Source organism: Pristiophorus japonicus, chromosome 4, assembly GCF_044704955.1.
Source record: "Pristiophorus japonicus isolate sPriJap1 chromosome 4, sPriJap1.hap1, whole genome shotgun sequence".
Taxonomy (NCBI): domain Eukaryota; kingdom Metazoa; phylum Chordata; class Chondrichthyes; family Pristiophoridae; genus Pristiophorus; species Pristiophorus japonicus.
The window spans coordinates 40,113,131-40,132,072 of NC_091980.1; the positions used below are offsets into that span (position 1 = coordinate 40,113,131).

The following is an 18,942-nucleotide window of genomic DNA, read 5'->3' on the forward strand; positions in this document are numbered from 1 at the left end:
GCACAGGCAGCAGAAAGAGCGTGCGACAAACCAATCCCACCCACCCTTTCCCTCATCGACTATCTGTCCTACCTGTGACAGGGACTGTGGTTCACGTATTGGACTGGTTCTGTCAGAGTGTAGCATCCGGCGAGCAATAACTCTGATTCTCCAGCTAGCTTCAACATTACAGCGAAAAATATGGCTAAAGGTCAGAGCTTCAGAATCCAAATTGTTTAATAAATGTAGTGTAAACTGTTGGGAAAGAATAAAGACAGATCTAGAATTCTTGTAATACAACAGGAATGATCGAATGAAGCAGCAATAATGTTCAGTCACCTAAGGACTCATTTTTAGAGTGGAAGCAAGTCTTCCTCGATTCTGAGGGACTGTCTATGATGATGGTGATTTGCGATTAGACACAGACAATCAGAAAGACAGGGAGAGAAGAGAAGCACAGCCAGCAAGCCGCATGGAATTGCCTCCATTTTAGCTAGAACTATCTTTAACTTTTGTTCATCAAAAACAAAACTTCTGTGTTTGTGAACCTTCCTAGAAGTACAGCTATGTAAGTAACTTCTCCTTCTCCAATCGTTCTGGAATTATTGTATTTTATCTTTAATGTACAGTAAGAGATAAGTAACTTCTCTTTATTGCTGCTTCATATTTTTCGCTGTAATGTTGAAGCTAGCTGGAGAATCAGAGTTATTGCTCGCCGGATGCTACACTCTGACAGAACCAGTACAATTGGCCTTTACTCTTTTTCTCAGTTTTCCTGTTTCATTCTTTAATATTCCTTTCCCATTCTATGACAGTGCTTTTATCTCAAATCACACTGCAGGTTTCTTTCCCTTTCTTCTCTGATATTATTCTCTCGCTATTTATTTTAGCTACGCCTTCTGCTTCTAGTTTAAATCGGCCTTTTGAAGTGTGCAAAATGACTGCCATATTTGCCTGCAATCAGTGCATACCAAAGTAATTTATTGTTTTTGAAGTGTTTTGAGATGCCTCTGAGAGATATGAAAAACTTTTCAAATGAGTTTTCAAGGATTTAGGTATTTCTTTGTGCAGAGGAATGTTAATCCTAAAACTTCACAATTACTTCAACATCAGGGCCCTCTTTAACTGGGACTGAAATTCATCCTTGCCTGTGTTGATCTTGCAATTGATTGGGGCATTATTAAGGAACTACCTCAATTTCTGCTTTCTGTTCTATTTCAGCAAATAATACATATTCACTCTCTGAATAGTACTTGTAGCTTTCTATTTCTGTAATGCTGCCTATAAATGTTCCTTCTACTGATATCTGGAGTTCTTCCTGTCTCTAGCAGAGCACACGCCTCTGGAATACAATGATGAACATCAACACCTCTCTCATTTAATTGGTGGGCTTCTCCTTGAACCTATAACTTTGCTCCAAGTGGTATTTTAGCTGGGGCATTTTTGTGGGATGCTTAAGGTTTCCTCAATACATTCAACTGATTTATAATTTTTTTTAAATTACTGCCCACTGACTTTTAGCACCTTCACTCTATCTTGCTTCTGTACTGAATTCTCATTTGTAATGACAGGGTTTTTTTTTCTGAGTGAAGAATGTGTTTAATATTAATTGTTTATTTACACAAACACGGGGATGGCAAACTACATCTTTAGTTACAGAATATGCTACAGATAAATTCAGGATGTCAAAAGAAATCAGCAACTGCTTGTGTTTCTGGGGGGTAAGAATATTTATTGAATTGTACAGATATCTTTGCAGGAAACTTTTACGCAATGCTCCCGGCATTGGAAGCAATCCTGGGCCACAGATCTGCACATTCCTTGGCAACAGGGCCCGTGATCGCACAGCCTTTCATTTCTCCTTTGTTATTTACTATTACCCCCGCATTATGCTGAAGCTTTCCAACAGTCCATGATCCAGTCATAATTGTTCCTTGGTGTCGTGTGACGTAGTTACACTGCTCTGCTAAATGGTATAAAGCTGTGATGAAACACATATATTAGTGAGCAGATCCTGCTTGTCCTTTTCAGATGAACCAGAAGCTTTACTATACTGCTTAGATCTTTGAATGAATTTAACCCGCTCTGTGGGCTTTCTGAAATTCAAATTCTCCGGGGGGACTTAATTAAAATGCTGCCATTTTATTCCTGTGCCGTGTTGTTGCAGCAGTTATTAGGTGCAACCTCTATTTGTACTCCAACTTAGACTTTTGCTTTAAGGCCTCTCAAATTTAGTTTGGTTCTTTCCTTATTGTACAAGCAGATTAAGTGCTATTCAAAAAGGAGTTAGATGAAGTCCTTACTACTAGGGGGATCAAGGGGTATGGCGAGAAAGCAGGAATGGGGTATTGAAGTTGCATGTTCAACCATGAACTCATTGAATGGCGGTGCAGGCCTACTCCTGCACCTATTTTCTATGTTTCTATGTTTCTATGTGGCACCATGAGCTTTAGTCGAGCTTAGAGGCCTGGAGTAACAAAAGAAATTAGCATTAATTAACGTAAACATATTCCACTTCCCAGCACTTGCGGCTCAGTGGAAGGTGGCTCTTGAGGTTGCACTGTCTAATGGATGGAGAGATCATTGATGAATTTCAGCGCCCCCCACCCCCCCGCCCCCGCCCTTCTTTTCATATGTTTGTAATGTCTGTTCTGCTAAAAACTCCCTATTATCTGGAGGAAAAAACTTGTCCCACTCTTTTGGGCCCCTGAAACTGCATGATGTTTTAGTGTAGACCTGTTACCTGACGTTATGCTAATGCAGGACCAGGAGGAGTTATTGGACACTCGGGTATTAACTTTCTTTCATTCAGCGGTCTAAGGTAATTCCGTATGTTCCAAGGAGTGGGACTAAGCTTTAATATCTTCTGTTCTCACTGGAATGTTGTTCTAACCACTTGGACAACAGCATCTAGTTCAAGATATAGGTTTTGATCAGGCTGTCTTGACCAATTCACTAAGCGGTTTCTTTTGATTGAGTTACTAATAATGTTTTTAGAGAAGTACAATACTATTTTTGTTTTCAACTTGTTTCAGGATTTTTTTGTAATCCAAGGTCAATGAAAATGAATAATTTTATTAAAGTTTTAAATCAGCATTACGGGAGCTCATAGCAGTTTGCAGGGTCTGCTATGTGACAGTCTTTGTCTGCTGCAGCCTGGCACAAACCAGTTTCTTACATTGATGCAATGCCAGATATGCTGCCTGTTTAAGCTATGTCCCCAATGGTACATTCACATCAAATCAGCTTTGTTTCGCACTGACGCTGCAGTTATGGTGTATCTGCAGCCAGAATGAAACAGAGTGAGACCCCTTGGAGGAGACGGCCTCACGATGCTTTGCTTTGGATTTAGATCAGGCACCCGTTGAGCACTCCAAATTTTGTATCAGTGTGAAGCAGTTTTGGCTTCACGTTGATGCTGAACTTTCAGCCTGTGAATGCATCATAAGTTTCACATGCAAACTGAAATATACAGGAAGCAAAGAGTAGAAGTAAATGAGTACTTTTCAGAATGGCAGGCAGTGACTAGTGGGGTACCGCATGGTTCTGTGCTGGGGCCCCAGCTGTTTACATTGTACATTAATGATTTAGACGAGGGGATTAAATGTAGTATCTCCAAATTTGCGGATGACACTAAGTTGGGTGGCAGTGTGAGCTGCGAGGAGGATGCTATGAGGCTGCAGAGTGACTTGGATAGGTTAGGTGAGTGGGCAAATGCATGGCAGATGAAGTATAATGTGGATAAATGTGAGATTATCCATTTTGGTGGTAAAAACAGAGAGACAGATTATTATCTGAATGGTGACAGATTAGGAAAAGGGGAGGTGCAACGAGACCTGGGTGTCTTGGTACATCAGTCATTGAAGGTTGGCATGCAGGTACAGCAGGCAGTTAAGAAGGCAAATGGCATGTTGGCCTTCATAGCGAGGGGATTTGAGTACAGGGGCAGGGAGGTGTTACTACAGTTGTACAGGGCCTTGGTGAGGCCACACCTGGAGTATTGTGTACAGTTTTGGTCTCCTAACTTGAGGAATTCTTGCTATTGAGGGAGTGCAGCGAAGATTCACCAGCTGATTCCCGGGATGGTGGGACTGACATATCAAGAAAGACTGGATCGACTGTGCTTGTATTCACTGGAGTTCAGAAGAATGAGAGGGGATCTCATAGAAACGTTTAAAATTCTGACGGGTTTAGATAGGTTAGATGCAGGAAGAATGTTCCCAATGTTGGGGAAGTCCAGAACCAGGGGTCACAGTCTAAGGATAAGGGGTAAGCCATTTAGGACGGAGATGAGGAGAAACTTCTTCACCCAGAGAGTGGTGAACCTGTTGGATTCTCTACCACAGAAAGTTGTTGAGGCCAATTCACTAAATATATTCAAAAAGGAGTTAGATGTAGTCCTTACTACTAGGGGGATCAAGTGGTATGGCGAGAAAGCAGGAATGGGGTACTGAAGTTGCATGTTCAGCCATGAACTCATTGAATGGCGGTGCAGACTCGAAGGGCCGAATAGCGTACTCCTGCACCTATTTTCTATGTTTCTATGTTTTTATAACATTTACACTTACTTAAGTAAAAGGACATCGAAAATGCTTAAGATTACATAGCAAATGGCTAGCCAAACCAGATATCAGAGGAAGATAGTCATCCATACTTTGTTTGTAGGAATGAATTATCAGTGGATAAAGATTGTATCATGTGGGGTGCAAGAGTAGTTATCCCAAATAAGTTCAGGTCCAAATTGTTAGGAGATTTTCATGACCAGCACCTGGGAATGTGCTTGACCAAGAATTCTGCACGCAGTTACTTGTGGTAGCCAGGTAGATAAAGATATAGAGTACATCATTAGTCAGTGTACAACATGTCAATCAGTAAGCAAGAAACCATCATCAGTACCATTACAGCCATGGAAATGGCCTCCCAGGGTGTGGCAAAGGTTACATATAGATTTTGCTGAGCTAGAAGGACAGCAATTGTTCATCGTCGTTGATAGTCATTCAAAGTGAGTAGAAGTGTTTCCAATGTGGAAAATAACAAAAGTAAAACACTAGACAATTTGTGAAGATTGTTTTCTTCATATGGCCTCCCAGAAGAAATTGTGTCTATAATGGGCCACAATTTTGTTCAGAAGAATTTGCACAGTTCATGAGCAGAAAAGGTGTGAAACTTACCAAAGTTCCACCACACCACCCTGGTTCACATGGTGCAGCAGAGCGCACAGTACAAATTGTAAAATGTGCCCTCATCAAGCAAATATTGGATCCAAATCTAAAGAAACAGCAGTTGTCATTGGACCACAAACTGCCAAATTTTCTGATTACTTATCATAATACTCCTCATAGAACTACTGGTAGAACACCAGCAGAATTGTTTCTCAAACGACAGCCATGAATCAGGTTCTTATTGTTAAAGCCAAACTTGGCGAAGTCAATGGAAGAAAAATAATCAAGATATTTGGTCAAGATGTATGATCATGGAAAGGTTAGGTTTGTTCACATTGATCATATTTTACCTACAGATGTGGAAAGAGTTGAAAGTTGGAATGATTTGATTATTTCTGATGAGTCAGATTGTTTTGCTATAAGTAGAGTACCAGTAGCGAATCCTATATCAGATGTACTAGAAACTAGTCTAAGAGAAAGTCAGAATTTAAGTCTGAGTCCGAGTCAGCAGACAAACAATCTGAAGTTGTAGAGAGTCCAAACGTAGATCAAGAGTTGCCCATGGAGAAAAACTCTCTTCAGGCTCAGTCTAGAATGAGTTTAAGTTTGACACCAAGTTTGGAAAGTTCTGTTCAAGAGAGAAGGTATCCTCTTCGAAACAGAAAATCAGTGATGAAGCTTGATTTGTAAATATGGAAAAATAAGTTCATATCTTTTGTATATAACCATGCAAGTTATGCATAATGATTATTTTGTTATGATTACTTGTTCATTGAGGAGGGAGAAGTGTAATAGAGCTCCCCCTAGTGGACTACTGCTCGATCTTGTGGACTACTGTGGTAATGCAACTAATGATGTAAATAATAAAAGGGTCATGTGGCAAAGTGAAATGATGACAGTTTCTGTTAAGAGTCATCTTGTGTAGTGTGCTTATTAGTGATGTCCTAAGGGTATATCACACATACTATGTAATTATAAGTAGCTGTGTGCTTCCTGTTAATTGCCTCATAAGGACATAATGATTGGCTAATCATTGAGTTCAATAGTTTGTAAAAAGAAACTGAGTAGCAAATAGCAGCGACACTCACTGTGTAAGGAATAATTAAATATTAAGTCAATTTCTTTAAGTGAACTTTGCCTCGTTATTAGTTGACAACAAAATTGCTTAATCATTTACCTTTCACCTGTTATGTCCAAACGAACACTCGAATTGGTGGGGTAATAACTAATTGCTTTTATTTCCTGACCAAAAATATTCCCGTCAAAGAATAACAAAGTAATAGAAAAGAAGTGTAATTGCTGCCATGTGCCTACTTCCATCAGGAGGCCATCTAGTGTCCAATTAATAATATGCAAGTACCTACCTATTCTTCCTTATTAGCAGTATGCTGTCAACATAATTCACGCACCAAAGATAGATGCATGCAATGGTGTATCCTTTTTTAACAGCATCTGCTATTGTAGTTGCCCAAAATGTCTTTGTTCTGACAGCCCAACAGTATGACACAAGGTACCTCTCAAACTGAAACACTCCAGAAGCATCTCACACTCTACCGACTGGCTCCATGTAGCTAGAAAACATTCCAAACACAAGACTACCTCTCAGTCGCGTGACCGCAACATCTGGAGAACGTGAGGTGCCACAAACAATGCCACTCCTTAGGTGATTGACTCCAAAGGGTTTTCCATTATTACGGACACAGCAGATGGCTCTTGCAGTTGTCTACAATACATTATGTTGTTTAAAAGTCCAGTTTAATTTAGAAAATGGCAGTATGTGGTGACAGCTGGTCCCTTAGATGACTAGTTCAATTTCCATAAATTTCCTAAGTATATACTCAGAAGTAATGAATCATGTTTTCATAAGAACATAAGAAATAGGAGCAGGAGTAAGCCACCTGGCCCCTCGAGCCTGCTCCACCATTTAATATCATGGTTGAACTGATCATGGACTCAGCTCCACTTCCCTGCCTGCTCACCATAACCCTTTATTCCCTTATCGCTCAAAAATCTGTCAATTTCCGCCTTAAATATATTCAATGACCCAGCCTCCACAGCTCTCTGGGGCAGAGAATTCCATAGATTTACAAACTTCTGAGAGAAGAAATTCCTCCTCACCTCAGTTTTAATTGGGCGGCCCTTTATTCTGAGACTATGTCCCCTAGTTTTAGTTTCCCCTATGAGTGGAAATATCCTCTCTGCATCCACCTTGTCGAGTCCCCTCATTATCTTATATGTTTCGATAAGATCACCGTTCATTCTTCTGAACTCCAATGAGTATAGGCCCAACCTACTCAACCTATCTTCATAAGTCAACCCCCTCATCTCCGGAATCAACCTAGTGAACCTTCTCTGAACTGCCTCCAATGCAAGTCTATCCTTCCTTAAATACGGAGACCAAAACTGTACGCAGTACTCTAGGTGTAGCCTCACCAATACCCTGTACAATTGGAGGAAGGCCTTCTCTGCTTTTATACTTCGTGCTAGTTTACTTCCATAATTTATCTTCCCTCTCTATCATTTTTTTAGTCGTTCTTTGCTGGCTTTTAAAAGTTTCCCAATCCTCTGGCCTGCCACTAGTCTTGGCCACTTTGTATGCCCTTGTTTTCAATTTGATACCATCTCTTATTTCCTTAGTTAGCCACAGATGGCTATCCCTTCCTTCTCTTACAGTCTTTCCTTCTCATTGGGATATATTTTTGGTGCGAGTTATGAAATAGAAACATAGAAACATAGAAAATAGGTGCAGGAGTAGGCCATTCGGCCCTTCGAGCCTGCATCACCATTCAATGAGTTCATGGCTGAACATGCAACTTCAGTACCCCATTCCTGCTTTCTCGCCATACCCCTTGATCCCCCTAGTAGTAAGGACTACATCTAACTCCTTTTTGAATATATTTAGTGAATTGGCTTCAACAACTTTCTGTGGTAGAGAATTTCACAGGTTCACCACTCTCTGGGTGAAGAAGTTTCTCCTCCTCTCGGTCCTAAATGGCTTACCCCTTATCCTTAGACTGTGACCCCTGGTTCTGGACTTCCCCAACATTGGGAACATTCTTCCTGCATCTAACCTGTCTAAACCCGTCAGAATTTTAAACATTTCTATGAGATTCCCTCTCATTCTTCTGAACTCCAGTGAATACAAGCACAGTTGATCCAGTCTTTCTTGATATGTCAGTCCCACCATCCCGGGAATCAGTCTGGTGAACCTTCGCTGCACTCCCTCAATAGCAAGAATGTCCTTCCTCAAGTTAGGAGACAAAAACTGTACACAATACTCCAGGTGTGGCCTCACCAAGGCCCTGTACAACTGTAGCAACACCTCCCTGCCCCTGTACTCAAATCCCCTCGCTATGAAGGCCAACATGTCATTTGCTTTCTTAACCGCCTGCTGTACCTGCATGCCAACCTTCAATGACTGATGTACCATGACACCCAGGTCTTGTTGCACCTCCCCTTTTCCTAATCTGTTACCATTCAGATAATAGTCTGTCTCTCTGTTTTTACCACCAAAGTGGATAACCTCACATTGATCCACATTATACTTCATCTGCCATGCATTTGCCCACTCACCTAACCTATCCAAGTCACTCTGCAGCCTCATAGCATCCTCCTTGCAGCTCACACTGCCACCCAGCTTAGTGTCATCTGCAAATTTGGAGATACTACATCCCCTCGTCTAAATCATTAATGTCTCCTTAAATATCTACCACTGCTCATCAACCGTCCCATACTTTAATCTATTTAACCAGTCCACTTAGCCAACTCTGCCCTCATACCTTTGTATTCTGCTTTAATTAAGCTTAGGACACTGATTTGAGATCCAACTTTCTCACCCCCTAACTGAATTTGAAATTTAACCATGTTATGGTCACTCATTCCTCGAGGATCCTTTACTATGAGATCATTAATTAATCCTGTGTCATTATACAGTACCAGATCTAAGATAGCCTGCTCCCTGGTTGGATCCACAACGTACTGTTCAAGGAAACTATCCCGGATACATTATTTTCAGGATACGAGCTCCTGTTTTATGATTATATTTTTAAAAGGGAGTTTGTGCTCATCAAGGTGGGGAATCTCGGCCTCATAGGGAATGCAACAATGTTTTAATTTTTGCATCAAGAAGGTCAAATAGAAGACATGTTAGACGCAGACTAAAGCTGCCGCTATTCTGCACCAATAATGCATATGACGTCAGTAGAATACCTTATAGGCATTCCTTCAGTCATTCTGATTGAATTTCTTAATGTGATTATAGGCAGTTTTCTGTTATGGGATTTGGTTTCTTTTACTTTATTCAGCATATTGAGAAACTGGCTCAATCACTCCCAGTCCTCAATGCCAATCCTGATGTTTCAATGACAATGTCAAGTTAAGTACCTCGAGATCATGCACCAGGCTCATCCAAGGGGAAGACTCCCAACATTTACTAATGCTGATCTAAAGGAGCTGGGAACACTCTTCTACCTGTTGAGAGCTGCCAAGCCAGCACCATTCCCATGACAGCCCAGCTACGATCTCAAACCCATGTAAGGAATTGTTGACAGGATTCCTGCATCTTCGTCATTCAGTGATATACCCTGCCAACTGCAACTCTGTTTATACATGTTATTTATAATAGGAAATAAGCCTGTGCAATGCTACATCATAGATTCTAGAAATACTGGGACATTACAACGCTGTGCAGCACGGCACAAGAGCACCAGTACCAGTAGAAGATGCTAGCCAAGATCTTTTTTTTTTACAAGTAGCAGATGAGAAATAGAAAGATAAAGATTTGTGTACTTGAGGTAAGTTAACTAATTTGTTATGAATCGCCACCATGAACTGACAGTTGCATGGAGCTCCAGCTTCTTTTCTGCACTCACACCAGCCAATACTGTGATGGATTTGCTGGTGCTCGTGAACTTATTTATAATGGTGTTATCCAGTTAGCTCAAATGCCTTTGTCTGATAAGACCACAGTGAAACAACTTAAGAAGATCAATGACTGTTTCCCAAATTTTCCTTCCTTTGCTGTTCTCGATATATCTTTGGAGTACCCTTCGTATGTCATATTGACAATGGGATCCATTTTATAACATAATTAGACAGATTTTTTTCCTTGATGTGTTCTCCCACATATTTTACTAACTGAGAAACAGCGCATTGATGGGAGGCAGAAGGGGTTTGCACCAATTGCCTACGCTTTCTTTCCCATGTGTCCCTTCACTGCAATTAGCTCAATATGTAAGGTAAAAGAAAACGTTCTGCAATTTGGAATTGAAGAATCCATTGTGTTCCAGAGGGTAATCTCAAACCCCGATCTAAATGTAGGTATGTGTATGGCATTAGTTTACTTTGGATTAACCTTATTAGCTGAAGGCTTCTCAGCTGTCTGAAAATCAGAATACCATCTCAGAAAATATACATTGGAGTTGTTTTGCAACAGTTGAGATGTTCTACATTTCTTCAACAGTTAGGCTGAGTCTGAATTGAGGTGAATATATTTCCAACGCATGAGCTTGGAACTCAGCACTCACTGGTTTCCCCACTTCGCAATCATCAGCTAAACATTGCAGAGCAGTGAAACCTGAAAGGAAGGACAGAGAGCAGCAAGAAATAAAGGTTTGTGTTGCATGTGACAAGTTTAATTAGCTGATTGAACAACTGAATCTTGAAAGAGAAACATGAAATGAAGATACTGCAAGGGCTCAGTAATGCACTGACCTATTTCTGAAGCTTAAATTTATTCTCGTTTATCACAAAGATAACAAAAGTGACTTTTATGTCAACTTGATTATATGTTCATCGAATTGTAGGAAAAAAATGTAATCTGAAGATGGCAGATAGAAATTTCTGTAAGTGTCACCATATCTTATCCTTGTAAATAATTATATTAAATACAGATAAACCAATAAGAATTAGCAAAGTAGTTCTGCCTATCAGCAGTTGAGCTTATCAAAGATTTAACTACTCCTCTCATTTTGGTTGGGACCAGACAAGGTTATTGCGATGAAAAGTTTAGCTTTCTATTAATATAAAAGTAAAGAATTAATTTGGATTTATATAGTGCCTATTCACAACCTTAGAACATTCGAGAGTGCTTTACAGCTAGTGACATCCTTTTCTTTGTTTAAAATGTAGTCACTGTTATAATGTAGGAAATGTGACAGCCAATTAGCGCATAGCAGGGACACACAACTAGCAATGAAGTAAATGACCAGGTCTTCAGTTTAAGGTGTTGGGTTGAGGGATCAATGTTAGCCAGGATACTGTGGAGAACTCTCCTGCTCATCTTCAAATAGTGCTGTGGGATCTTTTATATCCCCCCGAAAGGGCAGACAGTGCAGCACTCTCCCAGTGCAGCTTTTAGTTTCCAATATTCGAATTCAATATGCAATTCATCTTTCAGTATTGTACCCAGTACCCGCAAATTTCCTCCATCGCCCCTTATTTCCTAGATTATGTGGCCCAGTGGATTTTTTGTTCTTCAATCCATTTACACGATGTGGGTAATTTTCATTTTCATCACTTGCCCACCCATTATAGAACCGGTCCAATTTTCATTTCTGTTGATTCCCATGGAAATGAAATGGTGTGAGTAAACAGCTCTGCCACTTTACTGCCCAAATGGTGAGGATGAATATCACCACCAGCCCCCACCCACATGCCACCATATGTCTAGGTGAGACAGTTTTCACTTTACAACCCATTTTTGCTTGCTGTACTTTTGAAAGTCTTTGTTGGTTCTAATCCATTCTGTCATATATTATATGAAGCCTTTTTGACTTTATTTCCCATTAATCCCTCATAGCATTGCAAAGCAGAAGTCACAATCAAGTAGTCTTCAGGTTTTTAAAAATTCATTCATGGGATGTGGGCATCGCTGGCAAGGCCAGCATTTATTGCCCATCCCTAATTGCCCATGAGAGGGTGGTGGTACACAACTGAGTGGCTTGCTAGACCATTTCAGAGGGCAGTTAAGAGTCAACCACATTGCTGTGGGCCTTGAGTCATATATAGGCCAGACCAGATAAGGATGGCAGATTTCCTTCCCGAAAGGAGATTGTCATAAAAACCAAATGGGCTTTTATGACAATCTGAAAGTTTCATGGTCACCATTGCTGATACTAGCTTTTATTCCAGATTTATTTAATTGAATTTAAATTCCCCAGCTGGCATGGTGGAATTTGATCTCCTGTCTCTGGATCAGTAGTCCAAGCCTTTGGATTATTAGTCCAGTAACATAACCACTATGGTATCATTCCCCTGCTTAGGCTAAGTGGGGTTAGAGTGCGGATGATAATTGGACTAGGCCAAGCATGTGAAGTCCCCATTTTAAAGTCATATTCTTATTTTCCATTGTAAATGAATACATTCACATTTATAATGGGCCGTAATTTGTGGTCCCTATGGGCGTGCACAAGGTGCACACGTGATCGTAGGGGCCGCACAACTTCCAGGTTTAGGCATGCGCTGTGCATGCACTAAAACCTGGAACTTGCAATTTGTCAAGAATTCTCTTGATAGATCTAACACATCCTTGGGAAAAGGGCATCTGTGAGCGAACTTCTGCCCAGCAAATGCCCATGAAATTCTTACATAAGAGTTTTAAAAAAAACAGAAAACTAAAATGTTATCAATAATTTATACATTTAAAAACCTGTGAAATAAGGTAAGTTTATTTTTAGCCCCTTTAAAACATGTAAATTTACTTTTCAAAAAATTATTTTTTTGTTTTAAATATTTAATTAAATGCCATTTTAATAAATGTTAAATATGTTAAGTTTTTTTATTTATTTGAAGGGTAGATATATTTTGGGGGGGTATTCCCATTCATACATGAATGGGGATCCCCTTCTGTCATTCGTTGGGCCACCCTACATGATCCTAGGGGTGCTTGCGAACCACATGTACCCCTGAGATCCTCCTGCACGTACCCGGAGAGACCCAGGACCGCAAATCTCCATACCTCCCGGACCACCAGGTATGCAAGCATTTTATTTGTGGATCAGAGCATTTCCCCACAGGAAGCCTCCAACCGCAAATTCAGGGCCAATGAAAACCGCAAGCTTGTTAGCTGTCATTACACACTTCCACCAGTGGAGGTACTGCAGCACAACCACTGGCAGATGGGTGTAATTTTACATAAACAGTTATGATTATAAATGTTAAGGTTGACAGAAAATGCATGCAGATGTAAATAGATATAGATGTTTCATGAGGAGGCTGCAAGGAGAATGGCCTTCCTTGCCATTCTATGACACTATTCCCATAGATCAGAATTGTAGCTTGACAGCATGGTGTTAGAAAACAGGGTGAAGGCTGCAAGTACCCAGTATCTTCATTGGCTGGGTTATCCCTATGCTGCATGGCTGCCTTCTTGAACCGCTGCAGTCTGTGTGGTGAATGTATTATCACAGTGCTGTTAGGGAGGGAGTTCCAAAATTTTGATCCAACTATACTGAAGGAACGGCGATATATTTCCAAGTCAGGATCGTGTGTGACTTGGAAGGGAACTTGCAGGTGATGCTGTTCCCATCACCATCACCTGCAAGTCTGTTGAAGAAGACTTGGCGAGTTGCTGCAGTAACTTGTAGATGGTAGAAAGGCTTTGGCAAGTCAGGAGGTGAGATACTTGCTGCAGAATACCTAGCCTCTGACGTGGTCTTGCAGCCACAGTATTTATGTGGCTGGTTCAGTTAGGTATATGGTCAATGCTAACACCCAGGATGTTGATGGTGGGGGATTCGGCGATGGTAATGCTGTTGATGTAATTACTACCTATCTCTGTAATCCCCTCCAGCCCCACAACATCCCCGAGATCCTCGAGCATCCCTGATTATAATCGCTCAACCATTGGTGGCCGTGCCTTCTGTTGCCTAGGCCTCAAGCTCTGGAACTCATTGCCTAAACCTCTCCGCTTCTCTACTTCTCTTTCCTCCTTCAAGACGCTCCTTAAAACCTGTCTCTTTGACCAAGCTTTTGGTCACCTGCGCTAACTTCTACTTATGCAGCTCGGTGTCAAATTAAAAAAATATATATCATAATACATCATCTGTGAAATGCCTTGGTACGTTTCACTATGGTAAAGGTGCTATATTAATACAAGTTGTTGTTGTTGTTGTTGAATGTCAAGGGGAGGTGGTTAGACTGTCGCTTGTTGGAGATGGTCATTGCCTGGCACTTGTGTGGCACGAATGTTACCTGCCACTTATCAGCACAAGCCTGAATGTCATCCAGGTCTTGTTCCATATGGGCATACACTGCTTCATTATCTGAAGAGTTGCGAACTGGATACTGTGCAATCATCAGCAAAATTCCCCACTTCTGACCTTATGATGGAGGGAAGGTCATTTGTTGAAGCAGCTGAAAATGGTTGGGCCTAGGAACTGCCCTGAAGAACTCCTGCAGCAATGTGCTGGGGCTGTGATGATTGGCCTCCAACAATCATCTTCCTTTGTGCCAAGTATGACTCCAGCCAGCGGAGAATTTTCCCCCGATTCCCATTGACTTCAATTTTACTAGGGCTCCTTGATGTCACACTCGGTTAAATGCTGTCTTGATGTCAAGGGCAGTCATTCTCACCTCAACTCTGGAATTCAGCTCTTTTGTCCATGTTTGGACCAAAGCTGTAATGAGGTCTGGAGCCGAGTGGTCCTGGCGGAACCCAAATTGAGCTTTGGTGAGCAGCCTATTAGTGAGTAAGTGCCGCTTGATAGCACTGTCAACGACACATTCCGAGACTTTGCTGATGAATGAGAGTAGACTGATGGGGCGGTAATTGGTCAGATTGGAATTGTCCTGTTTTTTTATGGACAGGACATGCCTGGGCAGTTTTCCATATTGTCAGGTAGTTACCAGTGCTGTAGCTGTACTGGAATAGCTTGGTTAGAGGCGCAGCTAGTTCTGAATCATGAGTCTTCAGCACAACAGCCAGGGTGTTGTCGGAGTCTATTGCCACTGTATCCAGTGCGCTCAGTCATTTCTTGATATCACGTGGAGTGAATCGAATTGGCTGAAGACTGGCTTCTGTGATGGTGGGGACCTCAGGAGGTGGCCGAGATGGATCATCCACTCGGCGCATCTGGCTGATGGTTGCAAACGCTTCAGCCTTGTGTTTTGCACTTGTGTGCTGGGCTCCGCCATTATCGAGGATGAAAATATTTACAGAGCCTCCTCCTCCCGTTAGTTGTTTAATTGTCCACCACCATTCACAACTGGATGTGGCAGGACTGCAGAGCTTTGATCTGATCCGTTGGTTGTGGGATCGCTTAGCTCCGTCTATAGCATACTGCTTCCACTAGAGGTGCCCGAGTAGCAGATGGCATAGCACTATATCTAGCTCTCTGCTGATTTGCATCCTGTAAAGACAGTTCCATATTGTCACTTCCAGGTAGCTATGACAGTGCCTACCAGTATGGATGATGGCATTGATCACCCCGGCATCCAGCCCCACTGACAGCATGACATATTGTGATTGGCATGTTTCCAGTGTTATTCATGGTTTAAGTATGAACAGATGGTAAAATGACACATAGCCCATTGCATGTTGGACCATTCATGCAGTATAAGAACATAAGAAATAGGAGCCGGAGTAGGCCATTAGGCCCCTCGAGCCTGCTCTGTCATTTAATAAGATCATGGCTGATCTGATCATGGACTCAGCTCCACTTCCCTGTTTGCTCCCCATAACCCTTTATTCCCTTATCGCTCAAAAATATGTCTATCTTCACCTTAAATATATTCAATGACCCAGCCTCCACAGCTCTCTGGGGCAGAGAATTACATAGATTTACAACTCTCAGTTTTAAATGGGTAGCCCCTTATTCTGAGATTATGTCCCCTAGTTTTAGTTTCCCCTAGAAGTGGAAATATCCTCTCTGTATCCATATAGCTGCACGTATCTATTGCATCTTGCATTACAAAAGTGATATAATTGCCAATAAGGACACTACTTATATGGTATTGCTGGTAATGACTGGTTCAGAGCACACAAATGGTTTTATGACCCTACGTAAAACATCAGTCTCGGTTTGTATAATATGTCATTATGTACCAATTGAAGTCAACATGCCCCACTCACTGCACACATGGCGATTCTTCACTTACTGCTTTGGATCGGATTTCTTTGGCATACAAAGGCTGCAAAAACTCAGATGGTCCTTCTAACCGCAGGCCCTTGTCAGTGATTCTTAGATGCCCCATGCCATCCTGCAATGGAAAAAGAACATTAAAAATCAAAACTCAGGAATGCAAGAGATAAATAAATCATTTTTAATTGCCTGCGAGGAGCAAGATTAATGTGTTAAGAATAATGTGCTCAGGTGAAGAATCTATCTTCCCACTATTAGAATTGATCCAAGAGATCATGTTGCTTCTCCATTAAATGGTATCAGTACTGAATCTGGAGTACTTTTGGCTACCATCAGGCAAAGTAGTTCCCTTTGACCCTAACCTTGCTCGTAATAACATTTTAGTAAAGGGGAGGAACCTTGAAGTAAATATTAGGTCAGCCACAACTTGACCATATCCCCAAATTGTCTAATAATTTAGTTAGGAGAGGGCTTCTTCCTCTGGGATTCTGCAGTCCTGTCCTTTTCCATTAATAGGGAGGGGCGGAAGAGCATTTGATATGTTACCTATTGCAACTCAGTCTCGCTTTTTTGCGTTCTCCTGATTGCTGGAGGAGTCCGCAAGATTAACAGGCTAATAATATTGGGCAAACATTGAAATATGCATGTATAAACATATATTTTTATACTAACAGAAATAAAAAATACTTAAATGGCACACACACACCGTGAGCTAAATCAGAGCCAATTACATTGCAAGACACTTTAACTATCCAATCCCTTGAAGTGGAGAAGTCTATAAAATTCAGCGCAGTCACTTTCTTAAAGAATTCAGTGAAATCTATTACATACTGAGCAGTTAGACATCTCACTTGGGAGATTCCCCGAGGACAAATTCATTGTTATCTGAAATTCCATTGAAGTAAACAGGAGGGAAATCCATATGCAGAAACAGACGCTCTTTACTGGAAGTAGCTCGTCAGAATCAGTGTTCGGTAGGGAGTTTAGTAGCATACCGTGTGGGTGCCTTTTACACTCTCAGCTAATATGGTTTACAACCTGCATCCATTTTAATTTGTGCATGTGTCTGTGTATTTGAGCCCTGGTGTCTCTTACCCATTAGTATGAATGAGTGCCTGCAATTTGCATCCATAAATACTTGTGTAAAATTGCTAATGTAAAAGTCATGAACATTTTGGGCTTACACAATTCATTCAACCTGCACTATCTGCAGACAGAATGAGCTCCACATAGCTGACATAAAAATTCAGTTATATGGCTCCGCTGAGCTGTTTATAGTAAGCAATGACCCCAAACTGGCATACTAAATAGGACTAGGACAGACATGATTGATCTATCTTACAGACCACATTTTATAAAGTCTCCCAGTGTAAATGAGAAGCTGGTACTCTGACACCATATGTGGACTATGCAACTACAGTAGCTGCTCTTTAAAGGGCTTCAAAATAGCACAGTCCAATTTCAAAGATTAAATGGGGGTGGGGAGGGGTGGGCACTAAAAGACTATTTGCCTTATTTATGAAAAGGGAATTGAGAAACCACACACCGCTGCTGCAACCCAATTTAATCTTTGTCTTAGTTTTAATAAACATGATGATAGAAAACTTCAGGGAAAAATAGGGTCCAGTAAAAGCTCATGTGGTGGAAAATAAGATTGCAATGAAGGACAAGTACTGCTCTAAGCAAAATGATGGTAATGTGTCAGAGTTCTTCAAGGGAGTGAATCTGCCTGAAAAATCTAAAACAAAATTCTTTTTTAGATTTACACCAATTCTCATTATAATATTTAAAGATGAAATTTTGTATTTTTCTGTCATTGTAGCATGAACATCACAATAATGCTCCCCTAATGTCAGTGTAGCATGAAGTGATATAAGCTGTCCCCTAATGGATGCAAATGACAGCTGAGAATTCCACTGATATATGATAGCAGTTATTTTTATGCTGCTAGTGCTCTGTGCTCTGAGCTCACTGCCTATTGTAGGAAGTAGGGAGGTCACACTGAAGGATGGGAGAGTAGAGATCATGCTTGAATAAGAGTAACTCACCGGGACGTGTCAGGATTTCAACCAGAGGTGAAAGTGGGCCTCTCACTATTAGGATGCCTTTTAAAAATCAAAGAATTATATTCAAAGGAATAATTCAGCAAAAATTGTATCTCTTAGTCTTACAGATGCTGCAGAAAAATAGTAAATAAAGAAAATACAGAAAAATGTTCCGAGTCCGCCCAAGTGATGAGATACTTTGTTGGAAAATTGGTCAATGCTCTTGTGATTTACCACTCCACAATGGCAATTGTGCATTATATTGCTGGGCTTGTGAGCATTATATCACTGGTGGTGTGTACATTATATCACTGGTGGTGTGAGCATTATATCAATGGTGTGAGCATTATATAACTGGTGGAGTGAGTATTATATCACTGGTGGTATGAGCATTATACCACTGGTGGTGTGAGCATTATATCACTGGTGGTGTGAGCATGATATCACTTTTGATATGAGCATTATATCACTGGCGTGTGCATTATATCACTGGTGGAGTGAATATTATATCACTGGTGGTGTAAGCATTATATCACTGGGTGTGTGAACAATACATCACTGGTGGTGTGTGCATTATATAACTGGTGTGAGCATTATATCACTGGTGGAGTGAGTATTATATCACTGGTGAGCATTATATCACTGGTGGTGTGAGCATTATATCACAGTTGAGTG

At 41.0% G+C, this 18,942-nt stretch overlaps 1 protein-coding gene and 1 long non-coding RNA gene across 3 annotated transcripts in view; one reads left to right on the forward strand and one right to left on the reverse strand.

Moving 5' to 3' along the window:
- Window positions 1-18,942, reverse strand: part of sgcd (sarcoglycan, delta (dystrophin-associated glycoprotein)) — a 275,576-nt gene that overhangs the window by 125,462 nt on the left and 131,172 nt on the right. For both annotated transcript variants that reach the window (XM_070878108.1, XM_070878109.1), the window contains exon 3: window positions 16,239-16,340. In XM_070878108.1, coding sequence (XP_070734209.1) covers window positions 16,239-16,340 — 102 coding nt within the window. The remainder of the gene's footprint in view (window positions 1-16,238; window positions 16,341-18,942) is intronic.
- LOC139262878 (uncharacterized) overlaps window positions 10,705-18,942 on the forward strand; it is a 151,655-nt gene continuing 143,417 nt past the window's right edge. The window contains exon 1 of the long non-coding RNA XR_011592987.1: window positions 10,705-10,751. This is a non-coding gene — a long non-coding RNA (uncharacterized lncRNA). The remainder of the gene's footprint in view (window positions 10,752-18,942) is intronic.